At 38.4% G+C, this 23,733-nt stretch overlaps 1 protein-coding gene and 7 non-coding genes across 8 annotated transcripts in view; 4 read left to right on the top strand and 4 right to left on the bottom strand.

Moving 5' to 3' along the window:
* LOC150079510 (uncharacterized) overlaps positions 1–22,046 on the top strand; it is a 99,251-nt gene extending 77,205 nt beyond the window's left edge. Inside the window, exons 4-5 of the mRNA XM_090383096.1 lie at positions 21,729–21,861; positions 21,983–22,046. Of these exons, the coding sequence (XP_090239222.1) occupies positions 21,729–21,861; positions 21,983–22,046 (197 nt within the window). The remainder of the gene's footprint in view (positions 1–21,728; positions 21,862–21,982) is intronic.
* On the bottom strand, positions 1,143–1,215 carry TRNAA-AGC (transfer RNA alanine (anticodon AGC)). The gene has a single exon. It is a non-coding gene; the product is annotated as a tRNA-Ala (tRNA).
* TRNAA-AGC (transfer RNA alanine (anticodon AGC)) lies at positions 1,686–1,758 on the top strand. The gene has a single exon. It is a non-coding gene; the product is annotated as a tRNA-Ala (tRNA).
* On the bottom strand, positions 6,224–6,296 carry TRNAA-AGC (transfer RNA alanine (anticodon AGC)). The gene has a single exon. It is a non-coding gene; the product is annotated as a tRNA-Ala (tRNA).
* TRNAA-AGC (transfer RNA alanine (anticodon AGC)) lies at positions 6,762–6,834 on the top strand. The gene has a single exon. It is a non-coding gene; the product is annotated as a tRNA-Ala (tRNA).
* TRNAA-AGC (transfer RNA alanine (anticodon AGC)) lies at positions 10,893–10,965 on the top strand. Its single transcript has one exon. It is a non-coding gene; the product is annotated as a tRNA-Ala (tRNA).
* Positions 12,158–12,230, bottom strand: TRNAG-ACC (transfer RNA glycine (anticodon ACC)). The gene has a single exon. It is a non-coding gene; the product is annotated as a tRNA-Gly (tRNA).
* Positions 15,524–15,596, bottom strand: TRNAA-AGC (transfer RNA alanine (anticodon AGC)). The gene has a single exon. It is a non-coding gene; the product is annotated as a tRNA-Ala (tRNA).
* Positions 22,047–23,733: the final 1,687 nt, after the last annotated feature.

The following is a 23,733-nucleotide window of genomic DNA, read 5'->3' as shown; positions in this document are numbered from 1 at the left end:
GCCTCATCAAGGTTTCCATTTTGTTTTCAATATCTGAAAGATATTACAGAATGCGAGCGCCAAAATAACTTAGGATAACTGAGGTCAGTATACGGTGTCTGTGTACTGATCTCTTTGTGATTTGTGTTTATTAGACAAACAATCGCAGTTTCTAAGATCCACTGAAGTGTGAGACTGGCCAGTCACAAACAGATGCAATCACATCACTCAGGTGATCATCTTGTTTTCACGGACTAGTATTAGAAGACGTCTAGGAGGTTAACTACTAACTGGAATGAAGATGGATTCCTTGGATTGTTGATACGATGTTACAGGTTGACAATTATTGTTAATATCTCGACTTTGTTCGGACCACATGTGATGCCTTACTAATTGTATTCTATCAATAAACCACTGCTTGAATTCAATGCAGTGCACTCAATTCAATTCAGTTCATTCCATTAATGAATGTGATCAATGAACATTATCTGTTCTTCAGGGACTTGTCTCAGACGGTAGAGCGCTCGCTTAGCATGCGAAACGTACCGGGATCGATACCCTACGCTTCCAGATGAAAGTTTATATCCATCAAACCAGCTTTAATTTTGACACCAGAGAATTTGATAATGATTTATGTGGTACTATCAACACAATCTGTGTCCATTCAATTTGCGACATTCTTTTGTAGCCTACCAAAGCAAGGGTTGCAGTTTATCTGTGAAAGGTGATGGTTATTCAGAAGAAAGAGTTCTGTTAGAGTTTCAAATAGGGAATCATCCAGTACTTTTGGCCAAATAACCGGTTTCCACAACTAGAAACATTGTGCGAAATTGAGCACATTGGTCTTGTGGTAGCATTCCGTCACTCTTGGAACAGTCGGAAGTGTTTGTGGATAACTGCACGATCAGTACGGATCAAACTGATTACATCGCTACAGAATGAGTAGACTTCCGCTTTCCAAAGGGTCTTTACGAGAGTGAAAAGAAAACACCTGGCCTGAGCCTTTGATTGAAATCTTCAACGAATTTTTGACCTTCCTGGAAACGCACAACAAATCTTTTCAAAATGAGGCGCCTAGAACAAAAACTGTGGTGACAGTCCATCCGTTTAAATCTCGGGTTTCAAAATTAAACGTGGTTGGGTAAACTAAAAAAAATTTCGTTTGGAGGCGCCGGGTATCGATCCCGGTACCTCTCGCATGCTAAGCGAGCGCTCTACCATCTGAGCTACGCCCCCTGACGTTCAAACAACAAGCATTGCCACTCTTATTAATATCAGTGTTCAGGTGACTGCTATAGTTTTTCATCGACCTAATTCGAGCACACTTTTAATGTACTTTGAGTATTAAGAATCGAAGTCCCCCGATGTTAAAAACACACTCGATGTACTGCTTCACGTGAAGCCTGGAGGTCAGGGCGAATGTTGACATCTAGGCCTTAATTTCATCTGTCTTTCTGGATTTCTTTAGTTAGAAGCAAAATTAAAGTCTATTTCTTAATTAGGCGGTGATCCAAACAAGGGCCACCAACTCATATGGATGTCCACCCTATCTATAACAACGATTTATCAATCAGTTTTTGTGCAGTGGGGGGGGGTGGATTTTAAAATTATTTTTTGATTTGATTGTTACCACTGAACTGCTGTAGTATCCTTCAAGATACTGATATGTATAAAATTAGAAATAAATCTTTTTTTTTTTGTACGTAGGGGGCGTAGCTCAGATGGTAGAGCGCTCGCTTAGCATGCGAGAGGTACCAGGATCGATACCTGGCGTCTCCAAATAAATTTTTCATTCACATTTATGTGACAAGATTTATTTTTGAAAAGACAGATTTAGATGAGATCCTCACCATTTTTTTTTCTCCTTTCAAACATTCAATTTACGATATTCATTGGCAGCATAACAAGGCAAGGTTTGCTGTTTATCAGCAAGAACTGATTCTTATGCAGAAGAAAGAATTCCGCTTTGTATCAAATACAGACTCATCCAATAGTTCATCCATGCACGCCGGTTTCGAAAACTTAAGCAGAAGTCACCAAACTAAACACATCGTGGGAAATTGAGCAACCAGGTCTTGTGGTAGAAATCCCTTACTCTTGGACCCGCCTCAAATGTTAGCGACGATCATCACTGAGTCAGATGATTACATCTCCTTAACATTGAGTAGGCTTGTGCTTTCCAATCGGTCTCTAAGAGGGTGAAAGAACACCACTTGAGCAAGTAGTTCTGTTGAGTGAAATCGTCAATGAATTTTTCATCTTTCTGGAAACTCAGATTAATCTTTTTAACATAATATCAGAAGATTTGTAGAAGCAGACAACGAATTTGAATTAAGTAGGATTCCTTCGATTGTTGTTACGATGTAACAGGTTCACAAGTGCCATTACTATCTTGACCCTCTTCGGACCGCAAGGCTACCACAGGAACGTATATCAGCATCTGTACCATAAGAAATGGGTTGCGCTTCAAGGATTCAATCATTCAAAGGAACAGTTATTAGAGAGAACATGTGCTGTTCGCTGTGCAACTTTTTTCGCGGATATTTAGAGCTGAATATGCTTTCAGGAGGAACAATGGCTGCACGTGGTTATCGAGATGATATCTTGAACCGTGTGGGAAAATTTATGAAGTTTGTACAATAATAACGCCGAAATATGTTGCATCGGTCCATCTTGGTGACTGTCTGCAGAGGAAGACAACTGAACGTGTAGGTTTATTTACAATTATTATTTTTGGTTATTTTTGAGAATTTCATACCTTCAGTTTTACCCAATTAATTGCACTCAGTCATTAAACTTATGTTTGCATTCAATTAATGAATAGGGCAATAAATGTCATTTGTTATCATCAGGGGGCGTAGCTCAGAGTGCAAGAGGAACCACGATCGATGCCCGGCGACTGCAGTTGAAAATTGTTTTATTTATATTCATTTAACCGGATTTAGTTTTGAAACCAGAAATTTTGATCATGAATTAGACGGATTTTAACAACATTTTTTGTCCTTTCCAGCATTCAATTTACGACATTATTTTGCAGATTAACAAAGGAAGGTTTGCAGTTTATCTGCGAAAAGTGAGGATTATTCCGAAAGAGAGTTCTGTTAAAGTTTCAAATAGAGATTCATCCAATTCTTTTGGCCACATAAACCGGTTTCCAAAACTTAAGCAGGACTCACAAAATTAAACACTTCTTCGGAAATTGAGCAAACATGTTTCGTCGTATCATTTCCTTATTTTTGAATTGTCTCAAATGTTTGTAGATAATTGCATGATCATCATTAAACCATCTGAATTAGACTGAGTCGCCTGACGCATTCTAACAGTTCCCTAAGAGAGTGGAAGCAAACCACTTGAGCAAGTAGTCCATTGAGTGACATATATTGATAGACCCAATTAAATCATGATCAAAATCTCGGGTTTTAAAACTAAAGCTGGTTAATAAAATATGAATAAAATAAACATTCATTTGGAGGCGCCGGGTATCGCCCCCGGTACCTCTCGCATGCTAAGCGAGCGCTCTACCATCTGAGCTACACGCCTTGACCGACTTCAGCCTTTATTGGCACTTTCATTAATACTGGTATTCAGATCAGATCTATAGTTTTTTAGTGACGTTATTTGAGAACACTAATGTACTTTGAGTACCAAGAATTGACGTCACTCCATTTTAAAAACATAGTTTACGCACTGCTTCATCTGAAACCTGAAGATTAGAGCCAAAGTCGGCCTATAAGTGTTAATTTTATCTGTCTGTTTGGAATTCTAAAGTTAGAAGCAAAATTAATGACGATTTCTTATTTAGGTGGTGATCCATCCAAAAAGGAGCCACTCATTTATGCGGTGTGTCGTACGTAATTAGGGCGGGTCCAAAACGTTAGTTCATCTCTGCCATGATTCGCTGTGATGATATACAAACTCTGGGCAATGGCCAGAAATGAGTGTAGTGCAATCAGCATTCATCGAAAGCAATGTTCCTGGTGATCGTAATTCCCAGTACCCGTCCAAGCCACGATGATGCGGGCACAACTATACATTTACTAAACTAAACGTAATATTTCCAGGAAGAAGCGAATTGCTATGGGTGCGCAGTCTCCTATAATCACGTACGGCGGTGAATACCGGAAAGAATCCTACATCCACTGCAGGAAGTGTAATAGCAATGAATGCCAGCAATTCCCATACCGAGGAAGCCCAGATCTGGATAGAAGCAAGTGAAAATCCCATCTCTAATAAACTGGAGATCACATGGACGACCACACTATCTATACCCATTCGTCAGACAGTTATGTTATGCAGTGAGGGGGGTAAAATTATTTGTTTTATTTGCTTTCTACCGCTGACCTGCTGCAGAGATCTTCTACGTACTGGTACGCTTAAATTCGAAATAAAACGTAGTTATACGTCTGGGCGCAGCTCAGATGTTAGAGTGCTCGCTTAGCACGCGAGAGGTACCACAAACTATATCTGGCGTCTTCCAATAAAGATCTGTTCAGTTATTTAATTTGCAGTTGGTTTAGATTTTGTGTGATTCAACCCGCTGTTTTTTCCTTCGGTGTGATTTAAAGATTTCACTCAATCGAATGAAATCCGGAATTCATTTTTGGAAAAAGTGGTCCAATTCCAATTACTTCAGCTAAGAGAGTTTTCAATTTGGAAATCTTAATCCTAAAATAACTGACTCGAGCGCAGGTTTCTGTTTCGTTTCAAGAGTTTTGCATAACAGCTGATATAGGCCCGGGATCAATTACTCGACGTTTCTGAAGAGGAAATCCCCACCCCCCCCCATTTTTTTAAATCTCAATCAATATTAATTTCTAAGTCCAGTACTCTTTCCATATGAATTATAATCATACTCTCAACGAACACTTAGATTCCAATGGACGGCTCTGATTTCGCATAATCCGTGCTTATTGAAGTAGTTCTGAATCTACGGTGAAGGGACCTCGGCCGTAGTTAGCAAAGAAGCGTGCAATAAAGTGAGCTTAATCCTGTTTCCTCTAAACGTAGTAGCCTCATCAAGGTTTCCATTTTGTTTTCAATATCTGAAAGACATTACAGTATGCGAGCGCCAAAATAACTTAGGATAACAGAGGTCAGTATACGATGTCTGTGTACTGACCTCTTTGTGATTTGTGTTTATTAGACAAACAATCCCAGTTTCTAAGAGCTAAAACTCTGCTATCTTCTCATGACAATAATTAACATAGCCACTTTGTGAAAAAAGTTTTGAAAATTCCTGGCGTTACTGAAACGAGACATCGGATTCAATGTTCACACTCAGTTGCCACTGAAGAGTAAGACTGGCCAGTCACAAGCAGATGCAATCACATCACTCAGTTGATCATCTTGTTTTTCACGGACTAGTAAAAGAAGACATCTAGGAGGTTAACTACTAACTGGAATGAAGATGGATTCCTTGGATTGTTGATACGATGTTACAGATTGACAATTATTATTACTATCTCGACTTTGTTCGGACCACAAGTGATGCTTTACTAATTGTATTCTTTCAATAAACCACTGCTTGAATTCAATTCAGTGCATTCAATTCAATTCAGTTCATTCCATTAATTAATGTGGCAACGAAGATTATCTGTTCTTCAGGGACGTGTCTCATACGGTAGAGCGCTCGCTTTGCATGCGACACGTACCGGGATCGATACCCTACGCTTCCAGATGAAAGTTTATATTCATCAAACCAGCTTTAATTTTGACACCAGAGAATTTGATAATGATTTATGTGGTACTATCAACACAATCTGTGTCCATTCAATTTGCGACATTCGTTTGTAGCCTACCAAAGCAAGGGTTGCAGTTTATCTGTGAAAAGTGATGGTTATTCAGAAGAAGGAGTTCTGTTAGAGTTTCAAATAGGGAATCATCCAGTACTTTTGGCCAAATAACCGATTTCCACAACTAAAAACATTGTGCGAAATTGAGCACCTGGGTCCTGTGGTAGCATTCCGTCACTCTTGAAACATTCTGAAGTGTTTGTGGATAAGAGCACGATCAATACTGATCAAACTGATTACATGTGCTTCAGAATGAGTAGACTTCCGCTTTCCAAAGGGTCTTTACGAGAGTGAAAAGAAACCACCTGACCTAAGCCTTTGATTGAAATCTTCAACGAATTTTTGACCTTCCTGGAAACGCACAACAAATCTTATCAAAATGAGGATCCATCCATTTAAATCTCGGGTTTCAAAATTAAACCTGGTTAGGTAAACTAAAAAAAAATTTCGCTTGGAGGCGCCGGGTATCGATCCCGGTACCTCTCGCATGCTAAGCGAGCGCTCTACCATCTGAGCTACGCCCCCTGACGTTTAAACAACCTGCATTGCCACTCTCATTAATACTAGTGTTCAGGTGACTGCTATAGTTTTTCATTGACCTAATTCGAGCACACTTTTAATGTACTTTGAGTATTAAGAATCGAAGTCACACCATGTTAAAAACACAATCGAAGTACTCCTTCACGTGAAGCCTGGAGGTCAGGTCGAATGTTGACATCTAGGCTTTAATTTCATCTGTCTTTCTGGATTTCTTTAGTTAGAAGCAAAATTAAAGAATATTTCTTATTTAGGCGGTGATCCAAATAAAAGCCACCAACTGATATGGATATCCACCCTATCTATAACAACGATTTATCAATCAGTTTTTGTGCAGTGGGGGGGGGTGGATTTTAAAATTATTTTTTGATTTGATTGTTACCACTGAACTGCTGTAGTATCCTTCAAGATAGTGATATGTATGAAATTAGAAATAAACCGAATTTGTTTGTAGGGGGCGTAGCTCAAATGGTAGAGCGCTCGCTTAGCATGCGAGAGGTACCAGGATCGATACCTGGCGTCTCCAAATAAATTTTTCATTCACATTTATGTAACAAGGTTTAGTTTTGAAAAGAGAGATTTAGATGAGATCATCACCATTTTTTATTCTCCTTTCAAACATTCAATTTACGATATTCATTAGCAGCATAACAAGGCAAGGTTTGCTGTTTATCAGACAGAACTGATTCTTATGCAGAAGAAAGAATTCCGCTTTGTATCAAATACAGACTCATCCAATAGTTCTTCCATGCACGCCGGTTTCGAAAACTTAAGTCGAAGTCACCAAACTAAACACATCGTGGGAAATTGAGCAACCAGGTCTTGTGGTAGAAATCCCTTACTCTTGGACCCGCCTCAAATGTTAGCGACGAACATCACTGAGCCAGCTGATTACATCTCCTTAACATTGAGTAGGCTTGTGCCTTCCAATGGGACTCTAAGAGGATGAAAGAAAACCACTTGAGCAAGTAGTTCTGTTGAGTGAAATCGTCAATGAATTTTTCACCTTTCTGGAAACTCAGATTAATCTTTTCAAAATAAAACACGAAGGAAAAAAAATGTTATGATCGTTCCATCTAAATTTCTGGTTTCAAAATTAATGCTGGTTAGATAAATATCAATAAAAAAATCGTTTATTTGGGCGCCGGTCATCGATCCCCACCCTGAAGGAATACCAATCTTTATTGTTACTTTGATTAATACTAAAGTTTTTCAGTTACCTCTTTGGAGAACAATATAAATGTATTCTGATTATTATGAATCGAAACACCCCACGTTTAAAACAGTGCTGACGTTCTGGTTTATGTGAAGTCTTCAGATCAGTGAAAGTCGATTTTCAGGTTTTAGTTTAACTGTCTGCCTGGAATACTCAAGCAAAATTAAGATGTCTTATTTAGGCAGTGATCGAAATAGGACCAACCACCCTATAGCCACGATTTGGTACTAAGCTGTGATACGAGGAGTAGGAGGTTTAAAGTTGTTTCAGATTTGTTTGTTACCACTGAACTTTGTAATACCCTTCCAGGTAGTGGTATGTACGAAAGCGGAAATGAAGGATGGTTGTACAACAGGAGGCGTAACTCAGATGGTAGAGCGCTCGCTTAGCATGCGAGAGGTACCAGGATCGATACTTGGCGTCTCCAAGTACAATATTGGTTAAGATTATGAATATATTTTACCAACTGTTTTATGGCTTCAGTGTTCTTTGTGGATGTTGAGGAGGTTCTTTCAACCAACCAACCCTCCTGATGTGATTGGTCAGCAGCGTGATGGTCAATAGCATGTTGCCTTCTCTTAACTTTCCTCTTAATAATTAACTTGTTGACATCCTACACGCTCTTCCTACTTGACTGCGTGTGGGATGTCCAGAACTCTTATTCCTACAACCACCCAATCACATCACAATTTTTGAGTTCAACTGACTCAGCTGAGTTTTTAAAAATGAGTCTTGAAAATTCCTCGCGTTACTCAACCATCGGAGAGAATGTTCCCCTTGGACTGCCAGTGAGAAGCAGATGCAATCAGATGGCTCAGTTGATTGTGTTGTTTTCCAAAGACTGGTAACAGAAGACCTGTAGGAGATAGATCCAGCATAACGAACTTGAACGAAAACAGATTCCTTTAATTGTGACACGATGTTACAGGTGACAATTATCATTGCCATCTCGACTGATTTCTAACCCCAAGGCTACCACAGACAAGAACGAATGTCAACAACACCTCTGACATACCAAATAGGTTGCGCATTGAGGATAAAATTATGAAATGCAACTTGTTTGGTGGTTGTGCCCATTTGTGTCTTCTTTCATGAGGCAAAAAGCTGTTCGTGGATATCAGGATGACATTGTGGACGTCGATGTGTTGGTTTTAATTTCAGTTGTCTTCCTGGAATTCTGAAGTTAGAACCAAGATTAAAGATGATTTCTTATTTAGAGGGTGATCCAAATAAAGGCCACCCACTAACGTGGATAGCCACATTATACCCACTATTTGCCACCCACTTATCGTGTGGCAAGTGGAAATTTTAAAATCATGTTCTGCATTTGAGAGTTACCTCTGAACTCCTGTAGTGAGTGTAGAGATACTGGAATGTATGTACTTGGAAATAAAGGAGGATTTTTCTTCAGGGGCGTAGTTCTGTTGTTAGAAAGCTATGCTTAGCATGCGAGGGTACCTGGATCGATAACTGACATCTCCAAATACAATTCTGGTATTTGGAGATCTCAGATATCAATGTCTGGAAGACACCAAAGTATGCGTTTAGCGCCAAAACAAATGAGGTTAACAGGGGTCAGTATACTGTGTCTATAAAGTGAGAATATTTTTGAAGTCGATTTTTTTGTTTACTGGACGAAAAAACCCGATTTTCTGAGGGATAAAACTCTGCGGTCTTCTTATGAGACTAACACAGCCACATTATCAAAAAAAGACTTTAAAATTCCTAGCGTTACTGAAACGAACCATCTGAATAAATATTCACCATGAAAAGCCACTGGAGGCGCAAGATTGGCCAGTTACAAGCAGCTGCAATCGCATGAATCAGTTGATCATCTTCATTTTACCAGACTGGTAACAGAAGACCTGTAGAAGGTTAACAACGAACTTGAACGAAGATAGATTCCTTCGATTGTTGATACGATCTTACAGGTTGACAGTTACCATTACTATCTCGACTGCATTCAGACCACAAGGGTTGCTTCACTAATTGTGTTCTCCTCATTAAACTACTGCTTGAATTCAATTGAATGCATTCAGTTCAATTCACTGCATTCAATTAATGAATGTGATAATGAAGACTGACTAGCAGTCAGGGGGCGTACCTCAGATGGTAGAGCGCTCGCTTAGCATGCGAGAGGTACCGGGATCGATATCCGCTGTCTCTAAATATCGATTTTTTTTTCAATACTTTTTATCTAACCAGCTTTAATTTTTAAATCAGAGATTTTGATCGTAATTTATATGGGTTTATCACCACATTAGTTGTCCATTCAACGCATTCAGTTTACGAAATTCTTTTGCAGCATAACGAATCAAGGGTTGCAGTTTGTCTCTGTGAATTCATGGTTATTCAGAAGAAAGAGTTCTGTTAAAGTTTCAATTTGAGAATCATTCAATAGTTTTGCCACATACACTGGTTTCCAAAACTTCAGCAGAAGCCACAAAATAAATAAGATCTTTATTCCAAGGTTCACCGGTACATGCAGGTACTAAGACTCTGCATTTCCTTACTCTTAGAACTGTTCAAGTGTTTGGGGATAACAGCACGATCATCACTGAGCTAGCTGATTACATCTGCTTTAGACTGAGAAGCTTTCCGCTTTCCAATGGGCCTCTAAGAAAGTGAAAGGAAGCCACTGAGCGAGTAGTTCCGTTGAGTGAAATCTTCAATGAATATTTGATCTCTTTGGAAACACATCAATCTTATCGAAATAAGTCACCAAGGGCAAAAACTGTGGTGATAGTCCCATCTAAATCTTGATCAAAATCTCTGGTTTTAAAACTAAAGATGGTAGTTAAATATGAATTAAAAAAACATTCATTTGGAGGCGCCGGGTATTGATCCCGGTACCTCTCGCATGCTAAGCGAGCGCTCTACCATATGAGTTACGCCCCCTGTCGTGCAATAACCCTGCATTGCCACTTTCATTAATACCATTATCCAGATGAATACTGTAGTCTTTCATTGACTTAATTCTACCACACTTTTAATGTAATTTGAGTATTAAAAATCGAAGTCCCCCCATGTTAAAAACACGCTCGACGTACTGCTTCTCGTGCAGCCTGGAGGTCAGGACGAATGCTGACCTCCAGGCTTTAATTTCATCTATCTTTCTGGATTTCTGTAGTTAGAAGCAAAATTAAAGACTCTTTCTTATTTAGGCGGTGATCCAAACAAGGGCCACCCACTCATGTGGATGACCAGCCTATTTATACCAACGATTTGTCAAACAGTATATTGGGCAGTGGAGGGGGGAGTGGAAGTTTTAAACGTAATTTTTAATTTGATTGTTACCACTGAACTGCTGTACTATCCTTCAAGATACTGATATGTATGAAATCAGAAATGAATCGTTCCTGTGCGTAGGGGGCGTAGCTCAGATGGTAGAGCACTCGCTTAGCATGCGAGAGGTACCAGGATCGATACCTGGCGCCTCCAACTAAAGTTCTATTGAATTCTTTAGTTTTTAAAGCTGGTTAAGATTTCATGTGAACCACTGTTTTTGTCTCTTCGTTATGCTTGGAAGATTTCCCTGAATGGAATGCGGTCCTATTTGCAGAATGTGGTTTGCTTCCAATTTCTTCAGCTAAGACAGTTCAATTTTGAAACATTGTAATCCATTTTTACTGTGTTCTACTCGTTTTGAGACATGGATTTAAGGAATTGTGAACTTTATGTTTTATGCAGTCTTGATAGATCGATTCAAGAATTGTGTTTATATATTATACGTTGGAAAAGGTGCAGAGCAAAATTTGAAAGGTAACACAGAAGACTTAAAAAAACACAACCGTTCTGGAGCAACTAATTTCAGTAAGGTTTTTTCAGACTGGTATCAGAAGACTTGTAAGAAGCTGACAACGAACTTGAACGAAGATCGATTTCTTCGATTGTTAATACGATGTTTAGGTTCACAAGTACCATTACTATATTGGCGCTGTTCGGACCACAAGGTTACCACAAGAGCGTATATATGAATGCCTCTACCATAAAAAAAAAAAAAAAAAAAATAGGTTGCCTTTCAAGGATCAAAAATATTGGAGAACATGTGCTGTTCGCTCTGCAACTTTTTTCGTGGATGTGCAGAGTTGTATATGGAGGAACAATGTCTGTATATGTTCATTGAGATGATATCTTGAACCATGTAGGAAATTTTATGCAGTTTGTGTAATAATAATGTCGAAAAACGTTGCATTGGACTATCTTGGACGTTGTCAGCAATTGAACACAACTGAACGTGTTGGTAATTAATTATAATTATTACTTTTGTTCATTTTTAGAATTTCTTATCTTCACAGTTGCCTCAGTAATTGTACCCAATCATTCAACTACTGGTTTCATTCAATTAATGAATATGGATATAAACCGTTTGTCCTTTCAAGCATTCAATTTACGACATTCTTTTGCAGATTAACAAAGCAAGGTTTGAGCTGCCTGACGCTTTCTAGCAAGTAGTTCCATTGAGTGAAATCCTCGATGAATTTTTGATCTTAGTGGAAACTCACATCAATCTTATAGAAATAAGCCACCAAGAACAAAAACTGTGGTGATAGTTCCATTTAAATCATAATCAAAATTTCTGGTTTCAAAAGTAAAGTTGGTTAGATAAATGAGAATAAAAAATTCTTTAATTTGGAGGCGCCGGGTATCGATCCCGGTACCTCTCGCATGGTAAGCGAGCGCTCTACCATCTGAGCTACTCCCCCTGACGAAAAGGTATCCTTTATTGCCACATTCATTAATAGCAGTATTCAGGTCAATACTATAGTTTTTCAGTGGCCTTATTCGAGCACAGTCTTAATGTACTTTGAGTATTTGAAACATTACTCCTAAATAGCTAAAATTATACTCCTAAATGAAAATAACATTCATTAAACATTTAGGAGTGATGAAACAATACGCCTAAATTTCTCGCTCCTCCTGTTACCCTTCCAGGTGAAGCTTGATGAAACATCGATACAGAATGAAATGTGAACGGTGGCATAACAATAGGGTGGCAGAGGTTTTGAAAGTTTGTGCCCACACGTCCAATTTTACATTTGTTTTAACGATAGAATCCTAATGGAATTTACAAATCCTTCTGTTTCTTACTACACCGCTGAGAGTCTGTCGAGCCAGTCATCTAAGTTGGTTGTCACACTACGGGCGATAGGTGTTGAGCGGAAAATATGTCAGCACTTACAATGAGCCAAACGAATAACTTGTGGTGACATCTGTTGACACTATTTATAAGTACTTGATTACTCATACAATACTCATTAATTAAAATCTATTGACCTCGATAGGCGTAGCAATCCAGGATTTCGTGCAATATGCTCTGTTTTGTGACAATTGCTTAACTTTTTGGAAACCACTGTACATGGAAGATGTATTGGATGATTTTGCATTTTAAATCTTAACCACCCCCTTCAATATGGCTTCGTTTCATCAAACCATTTTGCATCCCATTGCCAAGGGGCTTTTCTACTCCAACTACACAACTGAATGAAGCAATTCGTTGAGGGGGTGTTCACCTAATTGCGACGTATGGCAATTTGTGGCCTATTGATGATGAGGGTCGGGCTACGAATCTTATCTTTCTTTATATGAGCCAAAGGAATACAGTTTTTCTTCCCGATTTCTAAATGGACCATTGACTCCAAGAAGTAAAACTTCTTGAATGTGACAATAAAGACTAACTAGGAGTCAGGGGGCATGTCTCAGATGGTAGAGCGCTCGCTTAGCATGCGAGAGGTACCGGGATCGATACTCGGCTCTTCCAAATATCGGTTTTTTATCTTACCAGCTTTAATTTTGAAACCAGAGATTTTGATCATAATTTATATGGGTTTGTCACCACATTCGTTGTCCATTCAACGCATTCAGTTTACGAAATTCTTTTGCAGCATAACGAATCAAGGGTTGCAGTTTATCTGCGAGAATTGATGGTTATTCAGAAGAAAGAGTTCTGTTAAAGTTTCAATTAGAGAATCATTCAATAGTTTTGCCACATACACTGGTTTCCAAAACTTCAGCAGAAGTCACAAAATAAATAAGATCTTTATTGCAAGGTTCACCGGTACACGCATGTACTAAGACTGCATTTCCTTACTCTTAGAACCGTCTCAAGTGTTTGGAGATAACAGCACGATCATCACTGAGCTAGCTGATTACATCTGCTTTAGACCGAGAAGCCTTCCGCTTTCCAATGGGTCTCTAAGAAAGTGAAAGGAAGCCACTGAGCGAGTAGTTCCATTGAGTAAAATCTTCAATGGATATTTGATCTCTTTGGAAACACATCAATCTTATCGAAATAAGTCACCAAGGCCAAAAAGTGTGGTGATAGTCCCATCTAAATCATGATCAAAATCTCTGGTTTTAAAACTAAAGATGGTAGTTAAAATATGAATTAAAAAAACATTCATTTGGGGACGCTGGGTATCGACCCAGTACCTCTTGCATGCTAAACGGGCGCTAGGGCCATAGTCGGCCTATAGGTGTTAATTTTATCTGTCTGCCTGGAATTCTTAAGTTAGAAGCAAAATTAATGACGATTTCTGATTTAGGTGGTGATCCATGCAAATAGGAGCAACCCATTTATGTGGATGACCGTGTGTGGACATCTGGTGTGTCTTACGAAATTAAGGCAGCTCCCAAAATGTTAGTCCATCTCCGCCATGGTTCTCTGTGTTCATGTACAAACTCTGGACAATGGCCAGAAATGAGTGTAGTGCCATGTTTGCACAGTGACTGTGTGTTGATGTGCTGTTTATTTCTTCCTAGCCGCTTTGCAACTAGGAAGCAGCGATCACCAGGAATGCTACTTCCCGGTACCCGTCCACGCCACGAGGAGGCGGGCCGTACATTACATTTACTAAACTAAATGTAATATTTCCAGCACCAATAGGAAGAAGCGCAAGATCTATGGGTGCAGCAGTCTGTAATAGCAGATGCCAGCAGTTTCCGTACCCAGGACGACCACGCTATCTTTAACCATTCGTCACACAGTTCTGGTGTGCGGTGGGAGGGGTTAAAATTATTTTTTTTGTTTGATTTCTACCGCTGAACTGCTGTAGTGACCTCCTACGTACTGGTATGCATGATATTAGAAATAAATCGGTGTTGTACGTCGGGGCGTAGCTCAGATGGCAGAGTTACCAGAATCGATATCTGGCGTCTCCCAATAAAGATCTGTTCAGTTATTTAATTTGCAGGTGGTTAAGATTTTGTGTGACTTAAAGATTTCACTCAATGGAATGAAATCCGGAATTCGTTTTTGCAGAAAGTGGTCCCCTTCCAATTTCTTCAGATAAGAGCGTTTTCAATTTTGAAATATTAATCATAAAATAACTACCTCAAGCGCAGGATTGTGTTTCGTTTCAAGAGTTTTGCATATCAGCTGATATAGGCCCGGGATCAAGTACTCGATGTTTCTCAAAAAGGCAATCCCTCCTCCCCCCCTTTTAAAAATTCAATCAATATTAATTTCTAAGTCCAGTACACTTTTCGTATATATTATAACCATGCTCTGAATGAATGCTTAGATTTCAATCGTAAAAGAACTCTTTTACGATTGAAATCGTAAAAGAGTTCTTTTACGATTTCAAATAGAGAATCATCCAGTACTTTTGGCCCAAACTGGTAACCAAAACTTAAGCAGAAGTCACAAAACTAAAAACATTGTGCGAAATTGAGCAACCGGGTCTTGTGGTAGCATTCCGTTACTCCTGGAACCGTCTGAAGTGTTTGTGGATAACTGCACGATCATTACTGAGCAAGCTGATTATATCTGCTTCAGAATGAGTAGCCTTCCGCAAAGGGTCTCTAGGAGAGCGAAAAGAAACCACATGGGCGAGTAGTACCGTTGTTTGAAAACTTCAACGAATTTTTGACCTTCTTCGAAACTCACATTAATCTTATCGAAATAAGACGCCAAAGACAAAAACTGTGGTGATAGTCCATCTAAATCTCTGGTTTCGAAACTAATGCTTGTTAGGCAAACATATAAAAAATAATCGTTTGGAGGCGCTGGGCATCGATCCCGGTACCTCTCGCATGCTAAGCGAGCGCTCTACCATCTGAGCTACGCCCCCCTGTCGAGCAATACCCGTGCATTACAACTTTCATTAATACCATTATCCAAATGAATACTGTAGTCTTTCATTGACTTAATTCGACCACACTTTTAATGTACTTTGAGTATTTGAAACATTACTCCTAAATAGCTAAAATTTTTCTCCTAAATGAAAATAACATTCATTAAACATTTAGGAGTGATGAAACAATGCACCTAAATTCCCTGCTGCTCCTGTTACTCTTCCAGTTGAAGCTTGATGAAACATCGATACAGAATGAAATGTGAACGGTGGCATAACAATAGGGTGGCAGAGGTTGTGAAAGTTTGTGCCCACACATCCAATTTTACATTTCTTTTAACGATAGAACCCTAATGGAATTTACAAATCCTTCTGTTTCTTACTACACCGCTGAGAGTCTGTCGAGCCAGTCATCTAAGTTGGTTGTCACACTACGGGCGATAGGTGTTGAGCGGAAAATATGTCAGCACTTACAATGAGCCAAACGAATAACTTGTGGTAACATCTGTTGACACTATTTATAAGTACTTGATTACTCATACAATACTCATTAATTAAAATCCATTGACCTCGATAGGCGTAGCAATCCACGATTTCGTGCAATATGCTCTGTTTTGTGACAATTGCTTAACTTTTTGGAAACCACTGTACATGGAAGATTTTACATTTTAAATCTTAACCCCCCCCCCTTCAATATGGCTTCGTTTCATCAAACCATTTTGCATCCCATTTCCAAGGGGCCTTTCTACTGCAACTACACCACTGAATGAAGCAATTCGTTGAGGGAGTGTTCACCTAATTGCGACGTATGGCAATTTGTGGCCTATTGATGATGAGGGTCGGGCTACGAATCTTATCTTTCTTTATATGAGCCAAAGGAATACAGTTTTTCTTCCCGATTTCTAAATGGACCATTGACTCCAAGAAGTTTTACTTCTTTGAGTCAATGGTCCATTTAGAAGGAAGTTAAAAACTGACAACAAAACCTACAAATCGGCGTCCAAGCTGACCCCAGGCATACGCGCATTATGTTATACTCGAATTCAATCATTAAAGAACCGTTGACCTTCGTATCTACCGTCGTTAGCTAAACTAGAAATTAAGACTCGATTATCCGACTTGTGGGTGTAACTCAAATGGTAGATGGCTCCATTAGGATGTGAGGGAAACCGAGATCAAAGCCATCTACCTTTAAAATAACAAGTTTTCTATTTTTAAATCTTAACGATCTTCAATTTCAAAACCTCCACATCCTGGCTATAATTGGAGTCCGGATGTATAATTATTTTATGGCTTGCATGTTATTTTTGCCCAATGTTTTTGTACTCAGTGTAGAATTCTGGTAAGATTAATACGTATTCAAGAAAATCAACAATCCTTTATACATTTAACTGCACTCCAAAGAGGGAATTCAGTTGTACTTTGAATACTTCAAATACAGATGACTAAAACGAAAACTCTACTATCAACAATTAAACCTTATCTGTAAGGAGAAATCGAACCAAAACCATCCTTCATTTACTGAAGTATTCCCTCCAACTACATTAATGACAACTGATAGGTTTCATTGAGTCTAAACTTTAACTTCACGCCTGGAGACATTCACATTCTTGAAGTACAACAGCTAAGACCTCTAAAAAAAAAAAAGTCATAATATTACTTAGGAAAACTTAAAAGTAAATTATAAATGGAAATAAGATGAAATTTATGACTTTTAACACTGTGTAGACAGACCTCAGTTCTCGGAGACTCAATATCAATTCCAGAATCAATTCCTGCATCTTAAATAGCTGATGCATTCTCTTCTTCTGTGGATAATCGATTCTGCTTCAGATTGAGGCTGGTCTGCAATGCTGCCAGCATCCTTAAAACGTTCTAAGTGCTGAGCAAAAGGTTGTGAAAAGTAGTTTCCCGACAACTATCTTTATAATACACTGGTGTGCAAAACTTAAGGACCAACACTATTTCTAAAGGTTACAACCACAAAATCTTTACTTAAGGTACTCTTTACTGATGAGAGTAGATTCAGTCTCAGCAGCGATTCTGGACGTCAGCTAATCTGGCGAGAGGTTGGCATGCGGTATCACCCCGCAAACATCACTGAAAGGGATCGATATGGCGGTCGAGGTGTTCTCGTCTGGGGAGGCGTTATCTTGGATGGACGTACACAACTCCAGATACTGGAAGGCGATTCTGCAACCGATGCACGCTACTGTACTGAGGTAATCCTTCCCCATGTGCGTCTGTTCCGAGGTGCCATTGGTCCCGAGTTCGTGTTTATGGATGATAACGCCACACCCGATCGCACTGCAGCTGTTGATATGCTTTTGGAAAGTGAGGACATTGTTCGTATGGATTGGCCTGCCCGTTCCAGCGATCTAAATCCCATCGAATACATATAGGACGTTCTGGGGAGACGCCTAGCGGCACGTCCACACCCACCAGAAAATGTTCACCAGCTGAAGATGGCGCTGACAGAGGAATGGACGATGTTACCTCAAGAACTTATTAACAACATTGCTCTAAGTATGGACAGGCGGTGCAAAGCCTGCACCGATATTAGGGGTGGCCATATCTCCTACTGAGGACCACCTCTTCCCTTTGCTCCATCTTTGGCAGTGATGCATCTGTACAGAAGCTACAGGTGAAAACCTGACTGGTCCTTAAGTTTTTAACACCAGTATAGGATATATACCGCCTCCTGGAAGCTTGCCTTCTCCCATCTTCACTCAAGAGAGCTTCGTCCAGCATAGAATTTGACACTTGAATTTCTGTCGAGCCCCCAGTTCGATTTTTTCTATGGCATCAACCTAAGTTTTCAGTGACTGAATATCGCCCAATAGTAGATCTTTTGCTTAAGTTTTGGAAACCACTGTACATGATAAGGGCACTGGATTATTCTCTCTGTATTGGAAACTAAAATAACAATTCTTTCCCCTGAATCAAAACCAGGTTCGTACTTAAAATTGCCAAGAGGCCTTCTTTAAATGAGCCAATGGAAGCCAAGTTTGATCCCAACTTTTAAATGGACTAATTATTCCAGGAAGAAAATTAAACAGCTGAAATTATAGCATAGAAGTCCGCATCCATATACCTTCAGGCTTCTAGTGAGGTAGCACGTGAGCTGTGTTTTATACATCACGTGTGGTGACATCTATCGAGTGTACTCACAAGCATGTCACCAGAATTCAATCATTAAAGAACTGGCCCTCGAAAATACCATTATCAATCTATTGGAAATAATGAATGATTTATATACGTTGAGGGCGTAGCTCAGATGGTAAAGCGCTCGTTTAGTATTCGAGGGGTACGGGGATCGACACCCGGCGTCTCAAAATTTATAACTGAGATTATATTTTAATCTTCACCACTTTCTGTTCAGAAACCGTCGTACCAAGAGAGATAAAAAAAAGTCCATAAATCCTTCCAGACATTGGATTTTTGCGGCAGACCAGGATGCCGCGACACCAAATTCGTATTATCACTGCCAAGCGAACTTATGAGAAATCTGATGTTTTCAGAGATTAATTACTGCCAAATAGGCTGGGACAATTTAAAAATTATGCAGTTTTAAACTAATAATAACGAATCTGTTCCCGCTATCAAAATTCTTATCTTCAGAACGGAACTTGGTACCCTTAAATTATAAAGAACTTCACGTGCTGAACTAAAATCATAGCAAGATAATGATAATCTTAAATTATCATATTTTTCCTCTATAAAACGATAACGGGACGCTGGTTTTAAGGATTTTTGTGGTGCCTGGAAACTGTTTTCACTGCCTCGTGCACAGAGTTGCAACCATGTACAACATCGTGGCATTTCTGGTAGTCCTGAGTAACCTATTAATGACAGGACACACCATATACAGAAAAGGTAATCTGCTTTGCTAATCAGTAACTTTTATTAATTATAATTAATCGGTTTCTATTTTGGGATTTATTAAAACTCCCTGTGTTCTAAGCTTGCCAAATTTATGCTTAAAAATCACGAATAAAATGCTTTTTTTTCCTTGCTACTGGCGCCATCTATTGTTAAACCAACATTAAATGACTTCCTTTGTAACACCGATGTTTTATGTCTTCCAGTGTACACAAACTTAAATTTGTGTACACTGGAAGTCATAAAAAAATCAATGTTCCCTTTAGCTTACCATTTACGCATTTCTCACAACAATGTGTTAAGTTTAATCTTAAAAGGATAAGTTGTAGATCTTAGATGAAATCTTAAAGATATATCTTAGATAAACGAGAGCTTTTCATATTCATAAGGAAGTTGCACGTGCTCGATATTTACTCCGCCATGTTTTTTTTAGTGGACTATGACTGCTACCAGATGACTACCCTTGCAAGGAATGGATCCGATTCGGCTATATCCCTTCAAGTTCCTGATTACCAGTCCCTGTCTGTGTGCCCTGTATCAATTTGCTCCTCCAGTGGAAACGGTGTCCTTCTGGGAATTGAAAATTATTATCGCAGGCCAAGAGACAATACGCACGATTTATTGCAGGTCTGGGATATCCTCGACCAACCTCCCGAATCGGGGCTCATGAAGGCTTTTAAATTACCTCGTATCTCGAAGATTTGGGACTTCCTCAGACCTGTACACAATTTCACCTTTAGGAATAACGTTACCAGAACGATGGAACTACCCAAAGGACATAATTCAGCCACTGTGATGATACTTTCAGTCCTCAGAGGAGCTCCGAATACAGAAATCAAGTTTAATTTCACAATCACAGCTATAAAAAGTGAGTAGCATTTTTTTAATGCCAGACAATTAAATTAGCAAACGATTAAATGTACAACAATAAAATCAGCAAACGATTAAATGTACAACAATAAAATCAGCAAACGATTAAATGTACAACAATAAAATCAGCAAACGATTAAATGTACAACAATAAAATTAGCAAACGATTAAATGTACAACAATAAAATCAGCAAACGATTAAATGTACAACAATAAAATCAGCAAACGATTAAATGTACAACAATAAAATTAGCAAACGATTAAATGTACAACAATAAAATCAGCAAACGATTAAATGTACAACAATAAAATCAGCAAACGATTAAATGTACAACAATAAAATTAGCAAACGATTAAATGTACAACAATAAAATCAGCAAACGATTAAATGTACAACAATAAAATTAGCAAACGATTAAATGTACAACAATAAAATCAGCAAACGATTAAATGTACAACAATAAAATATTCCTGTTTTCATTTTTGTAACATTCTGACTGAAGTCATCGTTAAAAAAGTCGCTTTCGTTTGGCAAACGATTTCATGTACAACAATAAAATATTACTGTACCAGTGTGACTAAAGTCATTGTTAAAAAAGGTTCTTACGTTTGGCAAACCATTAAATGTACAACTATGGAGTATTTTTATTAAAATTTCTGCAACAGAATGACAGAAACCATTATTAAAAAAATTGCTTTCGTTTGACAACGATTAAACGTACAACAATAAATTATTTTTGTAATAGCGTGACTGAAGTTATTGTTAAAAACGTTGCTTTCGTTTGGAAAACGATTAAATGCACAACAATAAAATATTTCTGTTTTCATTTTTGTAACATTTTGACTGAAGTCATTGTTAAAAAAGTCGCTTTCGTTTGGCAAACGATTAAATGCACAACAATAAAATATTTCTCTTTTTAATTTCTGTATACCAGCTAAAGTCATCGTTATTCGTTTTCGTTTGGCAAACGATTAAATGCACAGTAATAAAATATATAGTCACGCTGGTACAGAAAGATTTTAATGTTGTACATTTAATCGTTTGCCAGAACGAATGAACCTTTTCTGTAGACAAGTGACAATGGAACATTTCTGTTTTAATTTCTGTGCAGGAGTGACTGAAGTCATTGTTACAAAAAGGTGCTTTCGTTTGGCAAACGATTAAATGTACAACAATAAAATATTTCTGTACCAGCGTGACTAAAGTCATTGTTAAAAAAATGTGCATTCGTTTGACAAACGATTAAATGTACAACAATAGGATTTTTTCTGTATTTGATAAAACAATGACGTTTTCTCGTATTGTTTCTATAATAATCAGATCAGCTTCGTGAAATAACTTTGTAAATCATTCGTTTTTTCTCGTTTCTTCTGCAGATTGTTCTCCTCGATTCAATAATTTCAGATGTGACAACGGCTTTTGTATTTGGAGTGGCTTCAAGTGCGATGGTTATAACAACTGTGGGGATGGTAGTGATGAAAGAGAAAGTTTAGGAGGAAGATGTTACAAGTATGTACCTATAAATTCTGAGATAGTAATTATTGCGTTTAGGTGGCTAACCAGATGACATTTTAGAATATATTTTATTTTATTGCATATTACTAAACTGACTTCACTGTTCTATTTTCAGGGGAAACCTGATCAAAACTGGGAAAAAAAGAATCGAGGATAATCCCTTGCTGATCACAGATTAATTGTTAGTTGTTAATAAAATAAAATTAGAAGAAAAAAAAAAACTTTTTGGTGTCTTTTTGCTTATGTATAAATGGCTATTTCTAAATGTGAACAAAAAAAAAAAAAAATGATTTTCCTATGGCAGACGTTGTGAATACACTCACTGTCCAAAAAATTAGGAACTTTTTGCAACTGCATCAGCTGGTAATTGCAATACGCTTTTGCATTTGCAATATACTGCTGTATTGTGATCTCTACCGATCGCAAAGGTTTCTAATATTTTGGGCAGTGAATGTAGAATCTCGTACAATGAGAATTTCCAACAGCTATAATCTACACAATAAATACTTTTTTTTTTTTGCATGTAGAATTAGTGAAATGGTTATCCCGTGGAGGGTGGGAACTAATTCTAATAACCAGGATGATTGGGCCACCCAACTTAGAGAACAAAATGTCCCCTTGGAAGCAACAACTTAATTTAAAAAAAAAAAAAAAAAAAACATTTTGTGGGAAGGAGGTAGAGAATGAAGATTTGTACCAATGTTCGCCCCTCCCCCACCCAAAAAAAGGATCCTAAACTGATAAGTTGGGTTGCATCCACTTAGAGAAATATCATCATTGGTTCTACACTTTTGGTTTAACAATGAAAATATTTCTTTAATAAATCAGGATTACGATATCTTTTGGTACCGTTAGGATACTGCCAAACGACTCGGTCATACTACAATTTCATTGTTCAGTCATTATATTTTTCATGGAGTTTTCTAATTAATACATTTATTTATTGGAGTTCATATTGCAGAGGTTTAAAGGAACACATTTCAGTTCATTACGATAACGATCACAACCAGAAAGCAAAACCTATTGTGCTGCATCAAGGCCATCTTTTATCTTCCATGTACGGCTCAAGGTAATCCTTTATCTCACTGATACTTCCCCACGATCATTTGTTGCTGCTAAACACTGAAACAGTTGACAATGACAACGGGCACCTCAAACGAACGTTGCTATAGCAACCGATCGCCAAATAATTCGTTATTATCCGTGCCTTTTCTAACCGCCTGTTTACACTGGACGGAAAATTTCGTATCTAATTGAAGCGTAACCCCTAAATCTTATTCGTCCTGGACCACCTTTAACTCCACTTGAGTTGAAATCCACGCAAGTTAATGGAGAAAAATCCACGCAACAGACCGATTAACTGAACCACGGAGTGAAAAAAGCCCATGAAATTTCCTTGAACCATTGACGGGACTCGAACCCGGACCTTTTCCAGCTGGTGTGGGAAAATAGCGATTATATTTCTTGTACTATCCGCAAAGACACACACTCTCCTTTCCTGCCATTAATTTTGACAACTTCTCCAGCATTCCTTCATCAATTTTATTAAAGATTTCCCCTTCACGAATCTATAAGTTCCATCAAGACTACCATTTCAGTCGAGATTGTCCTGTATTGTGTCCTTAACCACGGATCCCATGATTTTACAGGAATCACGTCAGATGGTTGCAGGACAATTCGCTGTATACGACAATTTCGCGCGTGGCAGTTAGATGTTTGAGACAATTCGGTGAATTCTTTGGCCATGGACAGGTTAAAGGTTAGGATACAAGAGAACCTTGTTCGCACTGCATTGTCCCTTCTGTAAGTTGCATTTGATAAGAAATACGCATGGAGGGTGGGGGAATTTTTCAGAGACCAAAGGTC

The sequence above is a fragment of the Mastigoproctus giganteus genome, chromosome 10 (genome assembly GCF_048544385.1).
Source record: "Mastigoproctus giganteus isolate SK-2022 chromosome 10, ASM4854438v1, whole genome shotgun sequence".
In the NCBI taxonomy this organism is placed as follows: Eukaryota; Metazoa; Arthropoda; class Arachnida; order Uropygi; family Thelyphonidae; genus Mastigoproctus; species Mastigoproctus giganteus.
The sequence above is the reverse complement of the archived record's forward strand: the minus strand, read 5'-3'. Positions and strand labels throughout refer to the sequence as shown.